The 26,909-nt window shown below is 34.2% G+C and overlaps 2 protein-coding genes across 3 annotated transcripts in view; one reads left to right on the top strand and one right to left on the bottom strand.

The window, feature by feature from the left end:
- METTL4 (methyltransferase 4, N6-adenosine) overlaps positions 1–9,042 on the bottom strand; it is a 37,376-nt gene extending 28,334 nt beyond the window's left edge. Inside the window, exon 1 of one of the 2 annotated variants that reach the window (XM_045574396.1) lies at positions 9,035–9,042. The gene's annotated coding sequence lies outside the window, so the exon portion shown is untranslated. Of the gene's footprint in view, positions 1–1,958; positions 1,967–9,034 lie in introns of those variants that run through there. The other variant, XM_045574398.1, reaches the window with a different exon arrangement.
- NDC80 (NDC80 kinetochore complex component) overlaps positions 1–26,578 on the top strand; it is a 34,568-nt gene extending 7,990 nt beyond the window's left edge. Inside the window, exons 8-17 of the mRNA XM_036417735.2 lie at positions 2,149–2,242; positions 3,598–3,704; positions 4,466–4,610; positions 9,310–9,515; positions 14,805–14,957; positions 17,204–17,293; positions 18,205–18,297; positions 19,734–19,864; positions 22,752–22,854; positions 26,153–26,578. Coding sequence (XP_036273628.1) covers positions 2,149–2,242; positions 3,598–3,704; positions 4,466–4,610; positions 9,310–9,515; positions 14,805–14,957; positions 17,204–17,293; positions 18,205–18,297; positions 19,734–19,864; positions 22,752–22,854; positions 26,153–26,290 — 1,260 coding nt within the window. The 3' untranslated portion in view covers positions 26,291–26,578. The remainder of the gene's footprint in view (positions 1–2,148; positions 2,243–3,597; positions 3,705–4,465; positions 4,611–9,309; positions 9,516–14,804; positions 14,958–17,203; positions 17,294–18,204; positions 18,298–19,733; positions 19,865–22,751; positions 22,855–26,152) is intronic.
- The last annotated feature ends 331 nt before the right edge of the window (positions 26,579–26,909 follow it).

Here is a 26,909-nt window from a genome sequence, read left to right as displayed (position 1 = left end):
TATTGTAACTTCCTGAAATTTACTAGGCACAGACATTTGAAAATGTTAACTAAGTAAATAAAAAATACAAGTCAATTGGAATAAAAGCATGACATGTTATTGTTAATGTATACATAGTAACATTTCTTTTCCTCTCCTATCTCCCAGAACCAAGAGATAGGAGAGGAAAAGACATTCAATAAGGCAGCATTATTTTAAAATAATTATTTGTCAATACAAAGCATAATAGATTGAGTATTCAAATATTGCATGTGGGGTTTTTGTTTCTTTTGTGTTTGACTTTTCAGTTAGGCATATTGCCACTTAGATCAGATTTACCACTTCCAAAAGTAAACAGTCTAAATTGGTTCTCAAACCACACTCTATTGGAGCCCAGAATAAATACGGTAGCCCCTCCCTTTTTCCTAAAACAAACGAATTCATATGTCCTAATGAGCAAACAACTGTAAGGAATAAATTTATAATGTTGACATTAAACATTAATGTCCCTTGCCATATGTAAAACACCTATCACCATACAGGTCCTATATATACATATGTGTGTGTGTGTGTGTGTGTAATCTGCTCTAATTCTTATCTTCACTTTTTGGAGCGTTTTTCGAAAAAGGAAAGTGGAAATAAGCTCAGATCCATCTTTCATTACTACGTATGAAACAACTGATTGATATGACATTGCCTTTAAAAAAAAAAAAAAAGAAGAAGAATTATGCCTCTGTACTACATCAGTTATGGAGAAGCAGCTAAAAAGAAAATTCTCCTCTCAAGTTGTATATGTGTACTGGACTAGATTTATTTGTACCTCAGATTTCACCCAATTATAAGTTCAACACTTATTAAATATTAATTTTTTACATTTATTTTAAAGGTTAAATCAGTACAAGTTACTCTTGCTTTTTTAACTATTATTTCAGATGACAATATATAGAGAAGCACTTTTGTAACTATAAAGTGCAATTTTTAATTAGAGAATTATCAACTGTTCAACTTCACCAGATTCTGAGCCTCAGCTCTGTGGATTCAGAAATGTGTTTTGTATTTTTTAATCTGAAAAATCAAAATTGACCAAGCTTAAAGGAAACTAATTCATCCTTATTGAATTTACAAGAGACTTATCTAAAGTAAACTGAAAATGTATTAATTTACCATCAGTGATACACCTTTCCTGTTATAGGAATACTCATACTGCCTATTCAGAATACCAGCCAAGTAATGAACAGGTTGCTTGTAAGCACAGAATCAGTGCAAAGGGAATTGGTTTGTCTTGAGGGATATTTACGTCATCTAGGCTATGGAAAATTCTGATCAGTCCTTACCTCCTAACAAAGTATGCATCCTTCGTAACTAAAACAACTCATAACTGCAAAATATAGTGTTACTTTCTCCTGGATAAATATTAAGAATGATAGTATAATATTATTTAGATCTCTACTATAATAATTATGCCGTTTTTAAGCCTGAAGTTACAATGAAATTATAATCTTTATTAAATTCTGGTTTTCACAACTAGATCTTGTCAGCTTAATTGGACTTACATGATTAATGATTCATTAAAATTTTTATAAAGTAGATTATCCCTAGTAAATAAGTTTGTGCATTTTATGTTGAATTATATTTATTAACAAACTTCCTTGTTTGACCTTCTCAAATTCTGAAGGTATGGGTTTTGTTTTTTTTACTGTTTACTATCACTTTTATCCAAATTTAAGTGTATTTTTCATCCCCTGTATTAGAAATACATAGCAGACCAAGTCTGTGCAGCATTATTAATGATATAACCTAGGGTTGTGTTTCATTTCTAGGAGTTCATGTAGTTAATTAGTATTCTTGACTTTTTTTTAACTCAAATTTAAACTTCCACTTAAAAATAGTAAAACAGCCGAAACCGGTTTGGCTCAGCGGTAGAGTGTCGGTCTGCGGACTGAAAGGTCCCAGGTTCAATTCCGGTCAGGGACATGTACCTTGGTTGCAGGCACATCCCCAGTGGGGGGTGTGCAGGAGGCAGCTGGTCGATGTTTCTCTGTCATCGACGTTTCTAGTTCTGTCTCTCTCTTCCTCTCTGTAAAAAAATCAATAAAATATATATTTTTAAAAATAGTAAAACAAAGTAAATAGAGAATCATGGTTTTATTTTCTGCTTAACCCAATCAGTTGTTTTTGGACTACACTGTAAAATGCTATGAGAGCTTCATGACTGGTGCCGACAGCTTTGAGGAGATGAATGCAGAGTTGCAGTCAAAGCTGAGTAAGTTCGCATTCCTAGCATGCATGCTTTTAATCATTTATTGTTAGCTTACCATACCCAATGTTTATATAAGCACTCACATTAAATTCATTTGGATGCCTACTGATTTTTATCTTCATTATTTCCTTGGTGAAAAGAAGTAGTTGAGCAAAAAGAATACTGGTGTTGGATTCAGACCTGAGGCATTGCTCCTCACTTGCTATGTGAACTTAACACACTACTTGTTAAAGTTTTTCAAGATTAGAAGGCCATGTGAATAAGTATCAAACATACTACCAGGAGCTCAGAAAATAATCAGCACGTGTTATTCCCCTTGAAGGATAATATTTCTATGATATCTTTGCTTGATTATGTGAGAAATTAAAGTATCAATTAGTCAAAAGACCTAAGGTTGCTTTCAATATTTGTGACAGAGTTAGTGGTCAATTATATTTCCAAAGAAAACTTTTCCACTCAGCTATAACCTAGTGACATTCAGTATTTACTAGCTAACTCTAAAATGTTCCAAAGGTACTGTGTCTCCCCGAAAATAAGACATTCTCTGAAAATAAGACCTAGCGCATGGGAAGATAAGACATCCCCTGAAAATAAGACCTAGCGCAACTTTGGGAGAAAAAATTAATATAAGACACTGTCTTACTTTTGGGGAAACGGTATTATTTTACATTTTTGTTCCTTTTATTGAAATAGTCTTGTATATAAAATGCTATTGTAGTATGTAAAATAGATAAATTTGTGGAAAGCTATTCCTCCAAAGACAATAAAATCAATCAAAATAGGAGAATATTTTCTTGCCACTATTGCCATGGAAGGTGAAAGCAATTCTCTATGTTCTCATATTTCTGAAGAATAAGCAGGATAATTTCAGCTTCTCCATATGAGGAAGGGAGCAAGGAAAATAATGTTTTAAAAGAGGAAAATTCATAGTGAGCTAATACAGAAAGCATCTGTTTTGTTCTTGGATATTTCTGTTTATAATTAGTTAATCATAAATTTTATTCATTTATTTAAACAATAGTTATACTATACTTACTGTGTGCCATCAACCATTTAGGCACTGAGGATACAGTGATGAACAAGTGATAAAAGTTCTACCCTACCTAATGAGCTTATCTTCTTTTAGACCAAGATAGTAATCAAATGAACAACTATAAGTCAGTGGTGCTAAGTGCTACGCAGAAAAATAAAGCAGGATAAGGAGATTGAGAGAGTAGTGGAGAAAGGAGAACAGTTTGCTATCTGACAGAGAGTGGGTGTCTTCACAAAGTGTTTTGTGAAAACATTGGTGAAAACCTGAGAGACAATGTCCCAGGAAGATTTGAGATTTTATGAAGTTGTTCATTTTTTGTCTCCAGAGGATTTATTTAATGTAGATGCTTTCAAACTGGAATCATTAGCAGCAAAAAACAAAGCACTGAATGAACAAATTGCAAGATTGGAACAAGAAAGAGAAAAAGAACCGGTTAGTAAATATGCTTATCTCCAATAAACTTATATACTTTGCTCTTTTAGACTCTTGAGTCTCTTTATTGAATACCAGCTATTTATCAAAAATTTTTAATAAATTAACAAAATAAGCTTCTTTAAAAGCTAATTTTTTTAATTTTTTTTTTAAATAGGACATAACTCCCAATGAAAACACATTTTGTATCTCTGGAGCTTTGTTTTCCCTTGGGATCTATCAGTATTGGACTAACGATGTTCAGAATATGATGAAAGAGTCTTACCTATTTACATAAGACCAAAAAATATTTTGAACCAGGTCCCCGTGTTATACACCTCTAGGAAGCATTGTACAAGAGCCCTAATTTTTTTATTGTATTTTAATTTTTTAGTTAACGGAAAGGAAATGGTAATAAAAGAGTTTATATAATATAATGTATTTTAAGGACTTTCTAAAAGCTAAATGACACTACTTAGATACCTAATTTTATTTTGTCTATTATATTATTGAAGCAGCTAGATTGTTCTGTAAAATATCAGATTTTAAATGTTTGCCTTTTTCATTCTGGCTCTTGACTTTTTCTATCCCAAACTGACTTCTTGAAAAGTACACTTTAATTATGTAATAACAGTAAAGTCCCTTGACTCCCTCTAAAAAGAAAAGAAAAATTCTATTTACCCTTCTCTATGATGAATTTAAGAAATATTGCTTTACTTTCAAAGAAAGTATGGAATTATTATTGATGGGAATAACTACTTTTATGTTCTTTTCTTTTAAAGAATCGTTTAGAAACATTGAGAAAACTGAAAGCTTCTTTACAAGCAGATGTTCAAAAATATCAGGCATACATGAGCAATTTGGAATCTCATTCAGCCATTCTTGACCAGAAATTGAATGGTCTTGATGAAGATATTTCGAGAATAGGTAAGCACAGCTAATACTAAAAGTTATTCATATTGGGATGGGGACCTGCGTGGGATTTATCACATATAGAGACAACTTTGTCATCATATCTTTTTTCCTTTAATGGTAAATAGCTAAAGCAGGCTACCAAGTTTTTTGTTTGTTTTTGGTTTGTGTTGGGGTTTTTTTGTTTATTAATTAATCCTTACCTGAGGATATTTTTTCCATTGATTTTTTTAGAGAGAATGGAAGGGAAGGTAGAGGAAGAAAGAGAAATATTGATGTAAGAGGGATACATTGGTTTGTTGCCTCCCACACATCTCCAGTTGGGGCTGGGGATCGAACCTGCAACTCGGGTGTATGCCCTTGATCAGGAATCAAACCCGCAATGGGCTGATGCTCTAACCACTGAGTAACGTCGACCAGAGCTGGCTTTCAAGTTTCCAGTGCTTTCTGCAGTTGCTGTAACAAATACCACAAACTCAGTTGCTAGAAACAACAGAAATTTATTCACTTACAGTTCTATAGGCTAGAAGTTTGAAATCTGGCAGGACCAGCTTGCTCCAGGGATGGTGGAGCGGAATCCACTCTTTGCCTCTTCCAGCATTCCTGTCCTTGTGGCCCTGTCACTGCAGTCTCTGCCCCCATTCTGACATTACCTTTTCTGTACGTCTGTCCTCTTGTCTGTGTTAGTTTCTCTTTGCCTCTATCCTTAAGGGCATTTTTTAAATACATACATACATACATACATATATATATATGTTGTTGTTTTTGGGGGGTTTTTTTTTTTATTTCAGAGAGGAAGGGAGAGGGAGAGATAGAACCATCACTGATTGGCTGCCTTCTGCATGCCCCCACTGAGTATTGAGCCGCAACCCTGACATGTGCCCCTGACGGGAATCAAACACAAGGACCCTTCAGTCCTCAGGCCAATGGTGTGTTCACTGAGCCAAACCATTTAGGGCCTTAAGGGCATTTTTTATAGCATTTAGGGCCCACCTAGAAAACCCAGGGTAATCTCTTCTCGAAATATTAAATTGCATCTGCAAAATCCCCTTTTCCAAATTAAGGTAATGTTTACAAACTCTAGGGATTAGGAATTCATATCTTTGGGTGGCCATTATTCAACCTACTATACCTTCTAATATGTTTTCATATTGAAGCCAAGAGGGACCTAGCCTAAGAGCATATGCTGCCTGCATATAAATATACTAGTATATTGTAGTATATTGTATTCCACATTATAATTAGTCAGATTCTTAAGTCACTGCTAGCCTCAGTGTGCTATGATTATGTTATCCTCCATCATTACCGCCTAAACTACTCAACACTTAAGCTAACTGAAAACACACCAAAAAGAGGCAAGTACTATAACTCTTATGAAACAGAAGCCAAATTAAAAAAAGCTTGTTTGTAGCCTGTGTGCCCCTAACTTTGTTTTCATAAACACATTGATCTTAATCATAAAACACTGAAAATGTTATTGTACTAATAGTAGATGATTTGTCAAAACTTCTCTATTGCCAGAAGGAAAGCAAAGGAAGTTATCTGCAAATCGCAGGGCCATTGGACGACAGTTATAAAATAAAAAACTACTAGATATGAACCTACTATACTATTTCCCAGGCCTTTGCCTGCTTCAATTTACTATTCTTTTTGTATTTTACAGTCAGTATCTGCCTCATATAGGAGTTATGTAGATTATCCTTATGATATTTGATATAACTCTTACCCTATGAAATATTGATCATCTGTAAAGGATTATAATTAATAGAGTGATTGGCTAAGTAACTCAGATTGTGTGTATTAGATTTGCTCGAAACCAACTCTTTGAATAGTTTACATTTGATCTCTATGTTTGTTCTCTATAGCTACAAGGAACCATGGACTAATTTTTTCCCCCTATTCGCCATTTCTCCCTCCATACCTCTTTCACCCCACTCCTTCCTGTAATCACCACACTGTTGTCCATGTCCATGAGTTCTTTCTCTTTTTTATTTTCCTTTTAGCTCAAGTTAATGGGATCACCCCATTAATTTCTTATTATAGTAATGTTTGTCATGCAGTGAAATCAATACTTTATATTAATATTCTATCTTCTTTATTGGTTTTTAATCAAGAGAATTTTGATACTTCCTACTTTTTTTGGTATAGGAATTTTTTTTTTCTCAATAACTGCATAGAGAGAGAAGTACCTCAATTTTTTGCAATTCCCAGAGTGATTTATTGGGTCGGCAGCTAAGTAATTGCGGATTTTTTAAAGAAAATCAAAGACAATTTTTTCATGGAACTAAATAACTTTATTCTGTAATGTATTGCCCATTTTGATCAATGACCTTTTGCCATCTTTCAGGCAGCATCATAATCCCACGTTCAAAAAACTTCTGGTTTTTATTAGCAAAAAACTGAATCAGGTACTATTTGACATCATCATCATTATTGAAATTTTTACCATTCAAGGAGTTTCGTAAAGATCGAAACAGAAAGTAATCAGATGGTGCAAGGTCAGGACTATATGGTGGATGTGGCAAAACATCCCAACCAAGCTCCATTAATTTTTGCCGAGTGACCAAAGATGTGTGTGGCCTTGCATTGTCATGATGGAATACAACATCTTTTCGATTTGTCAATTCGGGCCGCTTTTCTTCAACTGCATTGTTTAATTTCGTTAGTTGTTCAATGTAGACATCAGAATTGATCGTTCGGTTGGGTGGTAAGAGTTCAAAGTAGACAATTCCTTTGTAATCCCACCAAACTGATAACAAAACCTTCTTTTGATGAATATCAGCTTTTGATGTTGTTTGAGTTGGTTCACCTGGCCTGCTCCACGATCTTTTCCGCTTGATATTGTTGTAAACAACCCATTTTTCATCGCCAGTTATCAGTCGTTTTAAAAATGGATCATTTTCATTACGTTTCTTTAGCAAATCGCAGCTGCTAATGCGTTGCGTTAACTGTGATTCTTTCAGTTCGTGAGGAACCCATGTATCGAGTTTTTGAACATAGCCAAGTTGTTTTAAGTGATTTTCAATGCATGTATGTGATACATGAAGCTTCTCTGCAATCTCACGTGTTGTACTGTGACAGTCCGAATTGATTATTGCTTTGATTAGGGCGTCATCAACTTCAACTGGACGACCAGAGCGTTTTTCATCTTTGAGTGAAAAATCACCAGAACGAAATTTGGCAAACCAATTTTGACACTGCCGTTCTTTTAAGGCTTCGTCACCATAAACAGCACATAACTTTTTATGAGCTTGCGATGCGTTTTTCCCTTTGCGGAAATAAAAAAGCAAAATATGACGAAAATGTTCCTTTTGATTTTCCATTTTTCAACAAACGCCAAACGAAAACTACAAAACAGATCAAAAAACTTTTTTTACTGATTAACAGCTGAATAGCCAACTATCAAATAACAAAATGTGTTTTACATTTGTACTACGTCTGCAAACCTAAAAATTCAACTGAAGCCATATATGTGTGGAACCCGCAATTACTTAGTTGCCGACCCAATAGTTTGATACAATAATATAACAGCTATTAACCTAAGATAATTTTACTCTTGATTATTTAAACTTTAATTTTCTTGATTATTTAAAGCCATTCATGGCCAAAAATGAGTGAGACATATTTAAACTCTATAGATACTATATGTTACAGATTTTTGTGTGTAGACTCCTGTATAAAATTTTATTTAAGCCAACCATTAATTTTTATGAGCTCAGGTGCAGAGCTTTCCAGCAACAGTGCTACAAATAGATTATAACAAGCCATGATCTTGATTCTCTCAGCCCTCAGGATGGTCTTTCTTGGCCCCTTTAGTCATGAGCATCTTCAACCATTTATCCCAGTCTGCTTAAAAATGTTTTCATATTCTTTGCAAGCTGAGTCTCAGAAGGTTAGAAAACACTATTCTATATAACCCCAAATATTTTAAATTTTATAACTCCTCTTCCTTTTTGTATAATGATGTGCTGTTTCTATGTCCCATATCCTCTTGGTATAATATAGACATGGATTACAAATTTTGGTAAATAGACAAAGCAAGAGCCTAATCACTATGGTTACTTAATATCTGATGAAATCATTGAAATATCAATGAATAAGAATAAACTGATCTATTTTAATAAAAATATTTTTGTGAAGAATTGTGGATTTTCAAGCTTATTATAGAGAATCACATAGGAATGTTAAAAGTATTTGAATTGAACATTGACAGACTATCTTCGCTGTAACAATTCTTAGTTGTAATCATTATACATGGGGTCATATTATTTTTCATGTAGCACTTTCTGAAAAGCATGGCATGGCATAGGGAAATAAGGTTCACATAAAACTTTGTTTATTAAGAATGTTATTAGCCGAAACCCGTTTGGCTCAATTGGATAGAGCGTCGGCCTGCGGACTCAAGGGTCCCGGGTTCAATTCCAGTCAAGGGCATGTACCTGGGTTGCGGGCACATCCCCAGTAGGGGGGGTGCAGGAGGCAGCTGATCAATGTTTCTAACTCTCCGTCTCTCTCCCTTTCTGTAAAAAAACTCATAAAATATATTTTTAAAAGAATGTTATTAAAGTGGGATCAAATAGAAGTATCCAAAAGAGAAAATTATACATATACATAATTTAAAAATGTGAACATCTTAATCAACTCTACTAAATAATGGCATAATTTTTTTCTAGAAATTGAAGGAATTTAAGAAATTTGTGTGTTTTTTATGCAGAACTAGAATGTGAAACAATGAAACATGAGAATACTCGACTACAGACTATTGTTGATAACCAGAAGTATTCAGTAGCAGACATTGAGAGAATAAATCATGAAAGAAATGAATTGCAGCAGACAATTAATAAATTAACCAAGGACCTGGAGGATGAACAGCAGCAGTTGTGGAATGAGGAGTTAAAATATGCCAGAGGCAAAGAAGCGGTAAGTCATAGCATTTCCAGAGTGGTAGCTCAGCAGAGTAAGCCTTTGAAAAGGTCTATCCTAATTCAGAACTGAATATCTATATACATAAAAGGCTAAGTGTCTGACCAATTGCTATGGTGTGCATTGACCACCAGGGGGCAATACAGGAGCTGCTGTGACGCACACTGGCCATTCACGTAGAAATGGTACTGCGGACCTGGCGCCCACAAAGCAACACTCAGCTTCCTCCAAATGGGACACAGACCCTGCCTGCCACCACTCCAGGGCAACAACCCACCAAATCACAGCCAGTGCTGCTGGGATGCCATGGTGCAAAATGCATCCCACAGCTCAGCCCAGCCCAGAAATGGTGGCTATAGGTGCCAGATAATGACATCACATAGCAGTGCCCAGCTTCCTCTCCAAGCAACTAGCCTCCTTTGAGTTTCTTCAGCCCAGGAACACGACTTGCTTTATAGCCAGGTGGAAACGTTTTACATTGTAACCAAATGTCTGTGAAGTGTTTTCCCATGCCTCATCTCATTTGATCCTCTCAGAAGTCCTGGAATAAGTATATAGGAGACTCAGTGGAATCTGAGTCTCCTATATACTTATTTCTTTTCATTAGCCAGAAAACAGAGGTTTAGAAAGCTTAGAAACTTGACCTGACTGAAAAGAAATAAGAAATGGTGGACCTTGTAAATGACTTCAGGTTTTCTCACTGTGCAGAATATAGTCAAACACTGTTGTAGTTAAATATTTTACCCTTTGTTATCCCTGTGTGATCTACATTAATAATTTGCTTCATGTTGATATTTATTGCCGTGTTGCTAACAATTACCTGAAAGAGAAGTTGGAATGCTTCACTGGGCTGGAAAAAGTTTAGCTAAATCATAAAGTAGGTCTAATTAAGCAAGTTTATCTATACATATAAAGCTCTTGCTGGCACCTGTCGATTGTGTGTGTTTCCATCTGTCATTGTCAATCATGAATTTGGTTGACCCTTCTATCATTAGAGAAAGGGTGAATAGCGATATTAAAATATTTCTTCTAATTAATTTCCTTTCAATGTGCATGAATTCATGCACTGGGCCTTTAGTGTAGAATAAGTTGGCTAAAGAGGTAAAATTTGTTAGCATTGACATTTTACTAAAACACACTCATCCCTTTATGTCAATTCAGTAACATGCCAATTTTTGTCAGTCAAATTAAGGTAGCCTTTATTGTCAAACAGTGAATCAAAAAATAAGCAAAAATGTTTCTCAGGCCATGAAAGTAATTTTTTTAAATCCCCTGCCTTTCATTCTAGAAGAGGATAAGAATCATCTCTTAATTACCTATTCACTACTCAAATATTTATTTAACATCTATTGTGTACCACTTTCTCATGCTGGACCTAGAGGAAATAAAGATAAAAGGACATGTATTCTCCCCTCAAGAAACTTCTAATCTGGTTGATATTTTCTACCAGGAGATCAGACCTTTAATAGGTATTTACACAAGGAACTGAGTAAGCATATCTTATACCTAACCCAGATTTAGTGTGTATAGTGTGGGGAGATGGATAAGATGGTTTTTAGAAAGGCTTCCTTGAAAAGATAGCACCTGAACTGAAATGGAAAGTTTAAGGAACAGTCAGCATGGCAAAGGTAGGGGGGAATCAGCAAACAAAGGAGTTTATGAGAATACCACAGAGTATAGTATGATGGACTCTTGTGTCCTAAGCATTTCATGTGGCTGGTGCTTATAGCAAGGTACAGGGGCACAGCAATAGATGACACTCAAAAGATACAGACAGTAAAGATTCTTTTCACGTTTAGAAGTTGTTTGGACTTTATCCTGAAAACTCTAAGAAGCCTTTAAAATTTTTGAACAGATATGACCACAATTCAGAAAAATCTCAGTTTTGGTAATGTGAAAAATGGATTGGAAAGTAACAAAATAGATAAGGATCTGAGGCAGTAATGTGGTGAGGAATTATAAGCTGAATATGGATAATGCGTGGAGATTCAAAGAAGTAGGTAGATTCTGACTAGAGAGGAGGTGGAGTGAAAAAGACCTGGTGAAAGAAATGGGAATAGTCAGTGTCTGGCGTGGATGGTTGAACAAGCAGTAATACCACTCACTTGGGAATGAAAGTCACCAGACACGAAAGGGGGTGGTCTGCTGAGCCTGTTGTGTTCATTGGGCATCCAGGTGAAAGTGTCTGATAGGCTATTGCTATACGGATCTGGACAATCTGGCTCTGCAATGTAGATTCAGTAACAGTCAGTATACAGTAATGTTGTGATGGAAACCAAAGAAGAGTACTAGTACATAGGAAGATAGAACTCTTGAGAACACATTCTTGGAGTGGATAAGGTTCTTTAAGAGGCCTAAAAGGAAACAAGACTATTCAGAGAGGTCAAGAGAATAGAAGCTGAGAAAGGAAATATTCAGAAAGGACTTAGCATTGTCAGATGCAATAAGACAATGCAAAAGTTTCACTAATAGTGATTACTAGTGATCGTTATCAAAACCAAATTATTTGACTTTATTTTAATTTTATATGGAAAAAGTGGTTTGTAGAAAGGCTTAGGTAGTACATTATCATTTTAGCCAACATTGTTGAGGGTGGGCCTACTGACAATGTAAATTTCTAGACAATCTTTTATAAATATTCTATACATCTGTCTTACATGGCTATATGCTATTTACTTTTTTACATGTAGCTGTCCGTATACATGAACTTTTAATGATTCAGCATTATGGACATGATACCAGTGTATTTTTAAACAATATAATAAGTTAACAGGTTGACTTAAAAATGTCTAGGGAGATTTTTCCTGTCAGTTCTACAGCAATCTTTTCTGCTATATACACTATTTACATTCCTAAGAAAACTTATATAAAGCTTCTTTTTAAGGAAAGGAAAATAAAGTATGTCTATAAATAAGCTCTTTTGAGAGTTTCAAACTTTTGTGTACACTAATATTTTCGTTACAATGTTTGTTTATTGATAGTTGTAATTCTAAAATGTAAATAGTCACTAAGAAAAAAATTAGTCTCTATCTTTTGGTCCAAAAGAAATGGCATTGTTTTATCCTCTTCCAGCACTTTCCTTAGTACAGTATTTCTTATATACATTTATCACCATTGTTAAAATGAAAAAAAGAGCTCAAATGCAGCCATATTTGCATATGGGGGCAAAACTGCTTTTCATCCTGGTCATATTATAAAGTACATTATATGCAAATTAATATGTACATTATTAAAAATCTGAATTTTAACATCTATATATGTAATTGTTAATCTGGATCAGACAGTTCAGTATGAGGAATAAGCATTACCTCCTTTTATTTTTGGCCCTGTTTACTTTGCCTTAATCATCTGTACTTCTTCATCCTCCTAATCCTCTAAGTCCGTGGTCCGCAAACTGCGGCTCACAAGCCATGTGAGGCTCTTTGGCCCCTTAAATGTGGCTCTTGCACAAAATATCACGGCCTGGGAAAGTCTATTTCAAAGAAGTGGTGTTAGAAGAAGTTTAAGTTTTTAAAAATTGGCTCTCAAAAGAAATTTCAATCATTGTACTATTGATATTTGGCTTTGTTGACTAATGAGTTTGCCGACCACTGCTCTAGGTAATCCCTGTCTTCATGTATTAAGGAGAAAAATATGCATTATAAGAAGTTGTTTGTGGTGGTGATCCCTAAAGTTTTTGAACCTAGTATTTGGCAAATCTGTGTTTTAGCTCTGGATTTGCCACCTCAAGCCTGTGTCACTTCTATGTGTCATCTGAGCTATCATAGCTTTAATTTCCTTATTTATAAAATAAAGTGTGGTTAAATTAGCTTGATGAATCTGAAATGATTAACTTCAACAATTATTTATGAGTATATTTTGTCTCTTGATTTCTGTATGTAAAAGGTGAGTTAGGAAACTCTGGACTAAGTAAACTCTGAGTTTAACTAACTAAAACTAGCTGTACCAAAGGAAATGCTACTTTTGATTTGGAGAACTAGGCTAAAAGAAGAAAATTATCTGGGATAGGTAAATAATGCCCTAATAAGCCAGGGTATGACCATGGACACTATACAAAGCCCTTGAGTTGGATACTGGGTAAGAGAGAGCAAAGAATGGTTGCAGAATGTAAAAGTTCAATATAAATATTTTGTTCATCTTTCTTCTTTTTCTGGAGTAATTTTTATTCTACATGCACTGCTGACTGAAAGTAGCCTTCTGGAAATCTTTGTCAAGATAGACATTGAGAGTACATTTAGATTAATCAGAAAAGTGTTGATCAGTTTCACTGTCTGAATTGGTTGTGGGAAGGAGAAAGAAGAGACACATGTAAACATATTTGCTCTCCCTGCAGTTTGGCATGATAAAGTACATGAGTTTGTGAAAGCTGTTTTCATTAGATAAATAAAATGCTAGTAAACAACAAAAGAAACTACCCCTAGTAACATTTAGTATAAGGACAAATATACCTACATACATATCTTAGTGGTTTCTAGAAAGCTACTATATAACAAATTGTAGTACTTGAGATTATTTACTTTCATAAAGAAGAAATCTTAAATTTAATAAATAAGTACTGCTAATAAATTTTTGGAAATGGCAAATTATTGAAGCAAATTCCAGTAAGTGCTTTTGCCATTGCATTCTTTTTTATAGATGGGTAACAGCAATGAGAAATTAAATATGTACTAAATGGAGGGAAATGTATGAAAATAAATTGCCTAAACTCTACAGATTCATTTCTTTAATCAAATAAAAAAATGTTTATTATATTACTAAGTAGTATTTTAGGTTCTGGGGATTCAACTGCTTTCATGGAGCTTATATTTGTTTGTGGTGATGAACAAATATATGTCACAGAATGAAAATCCTTAACAAAATATTGGCAAGATATTATCTTTTGTTTTCAATAGGTTGACTATGATGTATGTACCTAATATTGGTTTGCTTCTTTTTTTTTTCTTTATGTTTGCTCTTTTTATTGGTTCTATAAGGGAAAGGAGGTGAATTTTCATTAAAATCTCAATGTGGATGGACTCTTATTTCAAACTATTTGTCAGATAAATGGAAGAGCAGTAGCATTACTAATTATAGTCTTGTAATTATCCTACAAATTTAGTGTGAATAAAATTTTTTATCCTTTGTATTGTAAAATTTCCACTCTTACAACTAAAAATACTAAATTACTAAAATACTAAAAAATAGACAATATAATTTTGTGTAAAATTACAGAAATGCCAGTTGAAAACCATTTGGAAAGGGGCTGTTTGTTGTTGTTTTTTAACATTTACTTTTTTTTTCTTATAGATTGAAACACAATTAGCAGAGTATCACAAGTTGGCTAGAAAATTAAAACTTATCCCTAAGGGTGCTGAGAATTCCAAAGGTTATGACTTTGAAATTAAGTTTTATCCTGAAGCTGGTGCCAACTGCCTTGTCAAATATAGAGCTCAAGTTTATGTAAGTAATCATAAGTATTTCAAAGATTTTCAGAGTATATGATCGCTATGTGGTTCATATGTCTATAAGTAAAAGTTTAAACTTCAGCATGTCTATAATTTAGGACTAAATAAAGCACTAAAGGTTTTTATCTTCTTGGTAGTAGAAATTTTCTCTATTGTACTTTACTTTTAGAACTATAATGCCTTTTCATCCTGTCTACCTATTTTATCTATTTAACTACCTAGTGAAAATTGTGCTTTAGTAGAAGTCTTTACAAGGTATGGTAATAAGACCAGTTCTTCTCAGAATTCAGAGGAAAAGCGTCCATAGAACTGGTGAACCTGGAATGAATCTTGAGTGGTTTTTGGGGTTGTCTGTGGAAAAGAGTTTCATACACAAGGAAACACATGAAATATAATAGAGCATTAAGTGACTTCAGCAGTCAGTCAATGATGAGAAATCTGCACCTAATTTGTTAAATATATCCAAGGATGTAATTTGGGGAAGAAAATTTATTAATTGCTCTGTTGCAATTTCTCAATTATTCACAAATTTCAGTACTCTAGTGGTCCCCCTCCAAAACAATGTAAATTTTTAAATACTTAATTTTGAAATAAAGAATTTCAATTCTAAAGTTACGCATTTTTCCCTTGAGAATTATTTATTCCTTTAATAAGTTATTTAGTACAAGTGTTCCATATTAGCTAAGTGCTGGAAATAAAATACCCAGAAAGATACAGTTTCTAATTCCCCAGAGATTACAGTTTGTTGGCAGATAGATTTTGATTACATAAAACCACACTCATTTTCACTTTCAAAAGGTGCACCCAGTATACATTTAGTCTTCTACTGAGTTGTTTCTCAAACAATTGCTAAATAGCTGGACAGATAGGCAGGTAGGCAGGCATCCAGGCAGATAAAATGAACTCATTGCTGCTTTGAGTAGTTTGACTTTACTAGTGTAAGAAAATAATTACCTGAGTCAAATCAGAAGAGATTATCTATTGCAAAAAAAATACATATACTCAGAAAAAGAAGGAAACAATTTTTATTTATCTGTAGAAATAGTTTTACATAAAAATAGAATAATAAAAATAGAAATAGCATCAAGAAGATACCGTTCCAACTGTTAAAAGTAGTATTTGGAGAAAAGCTAAAGAGGACATTACATCTATCAAAACAAAGCCAAAATTAAAACTCGCCAATAACTTCAACAGGCCTATTGAAACATAGTAATGTACAGGGTTTTCTTTTGGAGTAATGAAAATGCTTTGGAACTAGAGGTGATGATTATACAACATTGTGAATTACTAAATGCCTCTGGATTGTATTTTTTAAAAGTTAATATTATATTAAATTTATTTAACTTAATTATTTTATTTAACCATCTTAATATGTAAGTTCTACCTCAACAAAATATATAATAATAATAATAATAATAATAATAATAATAATAATGGGAAGCAATGAAGTGCTATGTTGAAATAAATCAGTAAAATAGCAGGAAAAAAACACACACATAAGAAATACAAGCAGGTAAGAGCTTCTGGGATTGTAATATGTGGCGATGCAGAGAGAGTGGCAAAGCCCAGAGAGCATGCCTTTTCCCAAATACCTTACTCTATGTAACTCTCCTATCTGGTTGTTCCTGGGTTGTATCTTATTTAAATAAACTTAAAACATTGACCTATTCTGTTCACCCACCTTGCTTTTTTCACAGAACAACATACCCCCGTGATCTTTCTACAGTAGTATATTGTTGTTCCTTGTTTCTTTTGCAGAGTCCTCTATTTCTGTTGCTTATTGAGTCAGTCCCTGTTCTAGTCTTTGCCATTACAATAGCGTCACAATGAATAGCAAAAAAGTGAAGAAATGAAATACAAGCCGATATTTGTAAGGCCTAACAGTTAAAAAAGATTAAAAGAAAATGATACCTCCGAAGAATATAGCATAAAACATACAAATTGTTTCTAAGACTGCATTAAACTAAGTATACTTATATAATGTTTAAATAATAACAGTGGATTTCCAGAATAGATAAGCAAATCTAGAATTTTGAATATATTAAAACTGAAAGCAAGTTATATTCTATAGAAATTATATTAAAATTAATTGTATGTTATTGGCGGTGTGTTCATTTAGATTCAGGATATCAGATTCATTGTTTTTCTCCAAAAGTGGTTCCTCCTATCACATTGTGTAGATGCCTCATAAGAGAAACTTTATAATTACATATGTAACCCCCATTCTTATGTATTTTATAGGTACCACTCAAGGAACTCTTGAACCAAACTGAAGAAGAAAGTAATAAAGCTCTAAATAAAAAAATGGGGTTAGATGATACTTTAGAACAAGTAAGTAACAAAACATAGTCATTAAAAGCAAAAATAAGATTTTTTTAAAATATATTTTATTGATTTTCTTACAGAGAGGAAGGGGGGGAGAGAGAGAGAGAGAGAGCTAGAAACATCGATGAGAAACATCGACCAGCTGCCTCTTGCACACCCCCTATCAGGGATGTGCCCGCAACCAATGTACATGCCTCTGGCCAGAATCAAACCTGGGACCTTTCAGTCTGCACACCGACGCTCTACCGCTGAGCCAAACTGGTTTCGGCCAAAAATAAGATTTTTTTTAAACTTAAAATTACATGTGATTTGTGGTTTCTAATTGCTAAGGAATGAATTTTAAAATATGATAAATGAGAGTTTTATTAATTTCAGAGAGGGAGTGGGAGGAAGAAAGAGAAACATCAATGATGAGAGAGAATCAAATATGACGGGTTACCTTGCATACGCCGACATCAAGAGGCGGGGACAGGGTGGGACGCTTGCTTTGTGGTGACGATGCAGGTGTTCCACACCACCCCAGCTGATTCGGACCTCTGGGCAGCATGGGAAGGCGGGAAGGTGGCTCCAGCTAGAGCGAACGCTGAGGCAGCCTGGGGAAGGAAGGCCCACTCTTGTAAGAGTCTTCGGGCCTCTAGTTATTTATAAGTTTCCTTGAAATTAACTCCCCATTGGGGAATAAATTATTTTTTTTTTTTAGTTTAATTTATTGGTATGACATTGGTTAATAAAATTATACAGGATTCAGGTAAACAATCCTACAATAAATAGCTTCTAAAGACAAATCATAGGTGAGTGTCCAAAAGGACTAGAAGAAATAGCATGGTTTAGTTAATTGTCACTACAAAAGTCCTATAACTTATTAAAAATTTTTGATGTATGTTTACGATTTCTCACCTGACATTTTCTTCTCCAAGTTAAATACAATGATAATGGAAAGCAGAAGAAGTGTAAGAAATCTGAAAGAAGAAATTCAAAAGCTGGATGACCTCTACCAACAAAAAGTGAAGGTAAGAACTTTTCCACAATTTGTATAGGTTAGGCAAAGCTGTGTCATGAGTTTTGACAGCAAACTGAAATATTTAGGCTGTATCTTATAACTTGTGTATTAGTTTTGTCTTCTCTTCCAAAGTTTATTATAAGGAATAATTTATTTTATTTTTTTAAATGGCTTTTTTCTGGACTTGGGCTATTTCAAGTCCAGAAATAGCCCAAGTCCAGAAATCTTGGTAAGATGATTTTGGTCTTTCACTAATTTTTTATACTTGCATATATGATTTAATGTCCTAGAAAGACCAAAACATATTCTTAAAGCTTAAACCCCAATAAGGCCTTCTGTATATGTCATTTCATATAAAATGTCATTTCAAACTTGCAATCCTGGCCAAATTCCAAAGATCATTTATGTGAAATCTAAAATGTGAGTAAAATAATAAGATTCATTTCCCACCACCTCTAACCCACCTTCTGGCCAACATTTTACTTAAGGAAATACTCATAACCACTAAAACAATTTATATGAAGATTTCAACCTCACCACTGTTTACCTGTAATGTATTTAGGGTTTACACATTTTTTAAGCAATGTGACATTTTTAGAAAATACACAATAATATGATCTTTATATGAAATATGAGGCATTTGGTAATCATTTTTGTTTTTTCATATGTCTTCCATGACAGCACTTAAGGGTTTTGTTGGGGGTTTTTTTTCATTAAAGCACTTAAGTGTAAGACATTTTTATTATATTTCATCTTAAGAAACCTAAGAATTTATGAATTTGGGCTACTTTGCCTATACATAATTAATACATATGTGAAATAACGGTAGCATGAAAGTTATCTATATTTTTACATATAATAAAACGTCTTTGATGCTTATGGAAAAAAATTTTTAATTAGAATATCATAACATTTTCTATAATACAGTCTTGAACATACTGTGGAATGAATTTTATGCAGGTCTCTTGAGAAGGTAACATTTATGTTTACAGTATAAGATTCCCAGAGAAGCATTTTATTTTTTTATTTTTTTTTAAATATATTTTATTGATTTTTTACAGAGAGGAAGGGAGAGAGACAGAGAGCTAGAAACATCAATGAGAGAGAAACATTGACCAGCTGCCTCTTGCACACCCCCTACTGGGGATGTGCCCGCAACCAACGTACATGCCCTTGACCGGAATCGAACCCGGGACCTTTCAGTCCACAGACCAACGCTCTACCACTGAGCCAAACTGGTTTCGGCCCAGAGAAGCATTTTAATATCTCTTGTAAAGCAATAAGCAACCTGGGAATACAAATGATGATGCAACCTGATTTTTTCAAATGCTTTGCCTATATTTTTTAATCCATCTGAAGTATATAAAATGTGACTATCAATATATATATATATATATATATATATATATATATATATATGTATATACCATTACTTTATCCTGATAGGAAGCTGAGGAAGAGGACAACAAATGTGCCAATGAGCTGGAGTCCTTGGAGAAACACAAGCACATGCTGGAGAATGCTGTTAATGAGGGCCTCAGTGAAACTATGAATGAATTAGATTCTATTCAGCGAGAGTAAGTTCATCTTACCAAGATTTATAATGTTGATTTTCAGTTTAATTATTTAACATTTCTATAGAACTAGATCTATGCTTATTTGCTTTAATCTGTATTGCAGAGCTATTTTGGGGGTTGAGGGAATGGTGACTAGAACTTAAGCAGAATAGCTTACAACATAAAGATACTCTTACCAGACAAATACATTCTATAGCTATTATAGTAATTGCCCCTTCATTTTTAGATCTAATTAAGAAATGGCTTTTGATCCCTCAGAACAACACAATATTTTTTTAATCAATTCAAATAACTTTGACTAATGTTAGTAAATTTTAATAAAAGTTCACTAAGCTTTAATAAATTTTACTGAGGTTTTATTTTTAAGATACAGTTTTTAGAAATTAGGTATATATGAACTAATGATACTTCATATAGTCAGTCTGCCTTTGTAATCACTATATTATACAAAATCTGCAATAAAAATCACAGGACTGCAACCACTGTGGAGAACAGTATGGAGCTTCTTCAAAAAACTGAAAATGGAACTCCCATTTGACCTAGTAATCCCACTCCTAGGAATATATCCCAAGAAACTAGAAACACCAATCAGAAAGGAAATATGCACCCCTATGTTCATAGCAGCACAATTTACAATAGCTAGGATTTGGAAACAGCCTAGGTGCCCATCAGCAGGTGATTGGATCCAAAAACTATGGTACATCCACACAATGGAATACTATGCTGCCATAAAAAAGAAGGAATTCTCGTCATTTGCAACAACCTGGATGGAATTGGAGAATATCATGCTGAGTGAAATAAGCCACTCAATGAAAGAGAAACATCACATGACGTCACTCATTTATGGATAATAAAGAACATTATAAACTGACTAACCAAAAGATAGATAGAGATAGTAAAGCAACAAGCAGACTGTCAAATTACAGCGGGGAGGGTAGGGAGATCTGGGGAAGATAAGAGATCAATCAAAGGACTTGTATACATGCATATAAGTACAACCAATGGACACAAAACTCTGGGGAGGAGAGCATGTATGGGGGTGGAAGGCAATGGTATATGTACACAGATAATAATTTAATTTAAAAAAAAAATTTTAAATCACAGGACTTATGGGAAAATTGTGATTGGGGCCTAATACTCAAAAACTCTGTTTTATATAAAAACAGCATAAAATATTTCTGAAACATGAAGTTTTGAATACTCAAAAAAACTGTCAGTGATACAAACAAAAAACTGGCACCTAATGAAAATGCTAGCACAATTGTAAACATGTTAAATATTTAAGAAAAACAAATATTATGATAAATATATTTTACCTTTTTTTTTTTTTTTAATATATTGATTTTTTACAGAGAGGAAGGGAGAGAGATAAGAGAGTTAGAAACATTGATGAGAGAGAGTCATTGATCAGCTAGCTGCCTCTTACCCCCTACTGGGGATATGCCCGCAACCAAGGTACATGCCCTTGATCAGAATCAAACCCGGGACCCTTGAGTCCGCAGGCCGACGCTCTATCCACTGAGCCAAACCGGGTTTGGCATATATTTTACCTTTAAAGAACCTGAAGTTTGTGTGGGGGAAATGGGTAATCAAAGGCTTGCAGCTTGTGAATTGAGAAGAGGTAGAAGGAGGATTATCTGAAATTAAATGGAAAGTTGTGGCTACCAGATGTGGATGCTAGTGCTCCTGTTAGGTGTGTGCTTAAGTATTTTGGTGTTTTATGTATTCTTTTGCATCTACATTCAGCAGAGTGCAGTTTTCTGCATTCACATACATACATACATACATACATACATACATACATGTTTCCAAACAAACAAGCATTATAGCAGAACTGATTGGACACTATGGTACATTTCTTAGAAGTTTTTCATTTTCAAATTATACATTAAGTTTTCCTGGCTGGTTTTCCTTATAATTTTAACACTTACAGAGGAAAATTTTAGACATATTATGTAATAACTGTAACTAAAAATGGTGACATTCCTTCCTTAAAAATATTCTGCATCTCTATACATAATTCTTTCATGCAAACTATATAAAATCAATTTACTAACTAGTTAATTCACAGGTTCTCTAAGTCTTAAGTGGCCTTCAAGTAACTTAAAATCTTAATGTTGGAAGTACAAGCCTTAAGAAAATTGATTCTTCATTTTTTTATTTGTAGCCTAGGAATAGGAAACTCAGTTGAAGGTCTTTTTGGCTTGTAGTTTTTATTTCAAGTTTGAATTTGAATGCAAAAACAAAACTCCCCCTCTCCTATTCAAGTGTATTTAATGCCTTGCTCCTGAAAGCACTTGTAAAGAGGAATTTTTACTATAATCCTATTTTGCATGATAATCATAGGAAAATATATCAAAAATTAAGTTTAGCCGAAACTGGTTTGGCTCAGTGGATAGAGCGTCGGTCTGTGCACTCAAAGGTCCCAGGTTTGATTCCGGTCAGGGGCATGTACGTTGGTTAAGGGCACATCCCCAGTAGGGGGTGTGCAGGAGGCAGCTGGCCGATGTTTCTCATCGACATTTCTAGCTCTCTAACCCTCTCCCTTCCTCTCTGTGGAAAATCAATAAATTTTTTTTTTAAATTAAGTTTACAATTTTTTGGGAGATTTAGGTAAGACCATTTGCTCCCAAGCTTTGTTTATCAAAGAATGAGGTTGTATTGCTGTTTTGTTTTGTTGTTTGGAAAGGGTCTTTGAAAATGTTTTTATTTCATGATTGAAATAAATGATTGAAAGCTGGATCTTTATAAATTTTATGTGAACAAGCAGCAGCTATCCCGATTACAGCCTGGTTTTATTGAATCTAAACAGCAGAAGTGCACTAACTAGAACTGATATATTAAGTTGTTCCCTAGACAACTCAAACAATTGTCTTTATTTCTACAGATACCAACTAGTCGTACAGACCACAACTGAAGAAAGACGAAAAGTGGGAAATAACTTGCAGTGTCTTTTAGAGATGGTTGCCACACATGTAGGCTCTGTGGAGGTAAGCGTGTGAAGGTCTTTTCTACATTCTAAGAATTTAAAAGCTTTTTAAAATTTTGCTATATTTCTGTCTTATTTCTACAGAAATTAAATGATATATTTTATTTCTATGAGAAATAGATCTAGCATAAATTTATCAGAAGAATCCTACCTAATGGTGTGATTAGGGGACACTTGTGCATCTTATAATCTGTTTTGTTCACATAAACAGCAAACGATATTATTACATCAACAGTATAGAATTTGCTGCCATTTTCCCAAAGATGGTGTTGTTTTAATCTAGGTTCATAAAAGAAATACTTATTCATAATATATAAATATTGGTTTAGATTGAGAAAGTCTGCTTACTGGTATATGTATCATTTGACTGTTTTTGGTTTTTTCTTTCTTCATCTGTAAAATGAGAGAGTTGTACTAAATATTTGTCAACATCCTTTGTACCTCTGTCTATTACAGATAACTATTCGTCTGACCTTAGTGTTGTTAATCCAGTAGTGATTTGTCACTATGGATTTATGTGAAAGCTAACCACAACTATTAAACTTCTAATCAGTTAATATAAAATTAGATTTGAAACTCTAATGATAAATTACTATTGCTTTTTAATTATTTTTGTATACTTTAATATTCAAGAACATCAGACCAAATTCAACAAACATTTACTGAGCACTTATTTTGCACTAGGTGAAATTCACAATTAGCCAGTAAAGCATAGAAGGAGCATAGGAAGTCAACCAATTATCATTGAAGTCTAATGTGGAGAAATTTTGAGTGATGAAATTGTACTAGAAAGAAAATAAGACTTGGATCTGAATAAAATTTTATTGTAACACAGCCACTTCATTCACTTTCATGCTATTTATGGATGCTTTCCTACTAAAACATCAGGGCTCAGCAGGTACAAAGACCATCTAGTCTATTTTAGGCCCGTAAAGCCTAAAATAGTTATTACTTGACACCTTGACAGGAAAAGGTTGTTAACTCCTTTAGATTCCTAACCTCCCTGAAAGAACACAGAATCTTTTTTTTCTTTTGACTGTTTTGATGTTCCCAAAAATCATTATAAAGCTATAATAACTCACATTTTAGAATTGATACATATAATCCAATCTCTCTGGTTAGGAGTCCAGGAAAACATATATGAGAATAAACCGAAAATTGACATAACAAATACATATCTATCAACAAGTAAATCTAAAAATCAAGTGAATAAAAAATCTGGTCGAGACCGGTTTGGCTCAACGGATAGAGCGTCGGCTTGGGGACTGAAGGGTCCCGGGTTTGATTCCGGTCAAGGGCATGTACCTTGGTTGCGGGCATATCCCCGGTAGGGGGTGTGCAAGAGGCAGCTGATCGATGACTCTCATGGATGTTTCTAACTCTCTGTCTCCCTTCCTCTCTCTCCCTTCCTCTCTATACAAAATCAATAAAAACATATTTTTTAAAAAAATCTGATGAACAGAATAAACTGGTGAATATAATAGAATCAGGGGCATAATAGAAAGGGAGTGGACTGACAATTTTTGGAGGGTTAGGGGGGGAAGAGTGTGGGGGGTGAGGGAAGAGACCAGACAAAAATTGTACACCTATGGATGAGGACAGTGGGCCAGGGGGGATGGGGGGGTTGGGAACCTGGTGGAGGGGAGCTATGGGGGGAGGGTGAAGAAGAACAATTGTAATAATCTGAACAATAAAGATTTATTTTTTAATAAAATAAAATAAAAAGACCTGAATGGGAATTTCACAAAGACCTAATGTGGCTAGCAAAGATGTGAAAGATATACCATTTCCCACCCTCAAAAAATTTAAGTTTGGTAATATTAAATGCCAGCAAGAATTGGAGAAATGGGTATTCTTATTTATATTGCTGGAATTACAAATTGATGTAACAGTTTTAGCAAACAGTTTTACAACCCCTAATAAAACTATGCATTTTCACTCTAGGTATTTAATTAAATTTATACTTTGCTAAAGGTACTGTACTGGGTTAAACAATATACCCCTAATATACATGTCTATCTGAAATCTCATAATGTGACTGTATTTGGAAATAAAGTTTTGTGTATATAATTAGGTAAGATGCAGTCATAGGAGATTAAGGTGGGCCCTAAATCCAGTGATGGGTTGACTATAAAATGTCTGAATGGAAATGGAGGCAGAAATATAGTGATGTAGCTACCAAATACAAAGAGCCAAGGATAACTGGTAGAAGCTGGGAAGAATCCCAGCGCCAGGGACTGCCAGAAGCTGAGAAGAGGCAAGGACAGATTCTTCCCTAGAACCTTCAGAGAGAACATAGCCCCACCAGCAACCTTGATTTTAGACTTCTAGCTTCCAATCTCTGAGGTAATAAATTTTGTTATTGTGAGCCACATGATTTGTTAATGGTATAATATTTGAAATAGTAAAATAATAAAATAATCTGGAGTATTGGTTTTCTATTGGTGCCATAACAAATTATCACCAGTTTTTAAATTGGCTTAAAGCAACACAGTTTATTTTCTTATATTTCTGGTGGTTAGAAGTCTAAAGGGGGCCTCTGGGCTGCAGTCCTTGAGAGGCCACCTGCACTCATTGGCTTGTCACCTCTCCCTCCAGCTTCAAAGCCAATAGCACAACATCTTCTCTCCTCTCTAACTTCTCTTCTATCCTTTGATCTTTTCTCCCTGACAGTTACACTACTCATTACTTCTTAAAAGGACCCTTGTGGTCTACCAGGATAATACAGAATAATATTTTCTTAATATCCTTATATCTGCAAAGTTTCTTTTGCCATGTAAGATAATGTATTCACAGGTTCTGGAGATTAGGACATGGACATTTTTGGAGAGGCTATTATTCAGCCTACCATGCCTTAAAATACTGGATGAAAAAATAAGTCATAGAATGTTACATTTAATATCCTTCAATAAATATGAAGGTTGAAACCAGGTACCACTAACTATATTGTTTAGAGAAACGTGTGTGTGTGTGTGTGTGTGTGTGTGTGAGAGAGAGAGAGAGAGAGAGAGAGAGAGAGAGAGAGAGAGAGCATGAGCGTGAGCATGTGTGGTGTGTGAGTGTGTGTGTGTGAGAGAGTGAGTGTTAAGGAAAAGAAAAGCATTCAGGAAAATGGTTATCTCTCAGGAGAAAAGAGAAGGATATGATTAGGAAAGGACACAAAGGATCCTGCATCATGGGTATAAGATGATGCCATTCTCTTCCAAATGGTATACTCTTGTCTGTAAATTTGACAAACACTTTAAATGAAATTTAAATGTAATGTTTTTACATTAACAATTGCTAATTGTTTCCACTAGAAACACCTTGAGGAGCAGATTGCTAAAGTTGACAGAGAGTATGAACAGCATGTGTCTGAAGATCTCTTGGAAAATATTAGAGAGATTGGAGAAAAGTATCAGAAGAAAGCTGCTCTGATTAAATCTTCTGATGAATGAAGATAAAAATGTTGATTATCTAAGCAAGAACTTTATTAACATTGTAAATTTTGAAATGTCCTTTGAGGTTTGAAAAATCTCTTACATATACTATTATACCCATTCTTACAATGAAGTCTCATGACTACATCCTCCCATACTTGTGAAATATTTTGTAGCTTTTATAAATCTAGTTCAGTAACGTAAAGTGTGTATAACCTGAAATTATGAAAATTTGTTGTTGTTTTTAGATTGATTACCAGTTATATTATGCACCCAGAGTTAATAAAATGTTAACATTAAAGTGTGGAGGTTTTTTCCCCCCTGGTTTTTCTGCCTATCTTCAGATGGTTTGAAAGGTATTTGATCTAAAACAAGAGTCACCAAACTAACTGTGGGCCAAATCCAATCACAACCATTTATTAACATATCATTTATAACTACTTTCATATTATAGTGGCAGAGATTAGTATATGCACTAGAGACCATGGACTGCAAAGTCAAAAATGTATACTATTCTGGCCCTTTACAAAAGTTTGCCAATCCCTCATATAAAACTATATAGGGTTGCTACTGTTCAACTAAAAAACTTTCTTAATGATTCTGGAAATGTAGTCCAACCTACTCCTTATTGAGAGCC

The sequence above is a fragment of the Pipistrellus kuhlii genome, unplaced genomic scaffold (assembly GCF_014108245.1).
Source record: "Pipistrellus kuhlii isolate mPipKuh1 unplaced genomic scaffold, mPipKuh1.p scaffold_m20_p_6, whole genome shotgun sequence".
In the NCBI taxonomy this organism is placed as follows: domain Eukaryota; kingdom Metazoa; phylum Chordata; class Mammalia; order Chiroptera; family Vespertilionidae; genus Pipistrellus; species Pipistrellus kuhlii.
The sequence above is the reverse complement of the archived record's forward strand: the minus strand, read 5'-3'. Positions and strand labels throughout refer to the sequence as shown.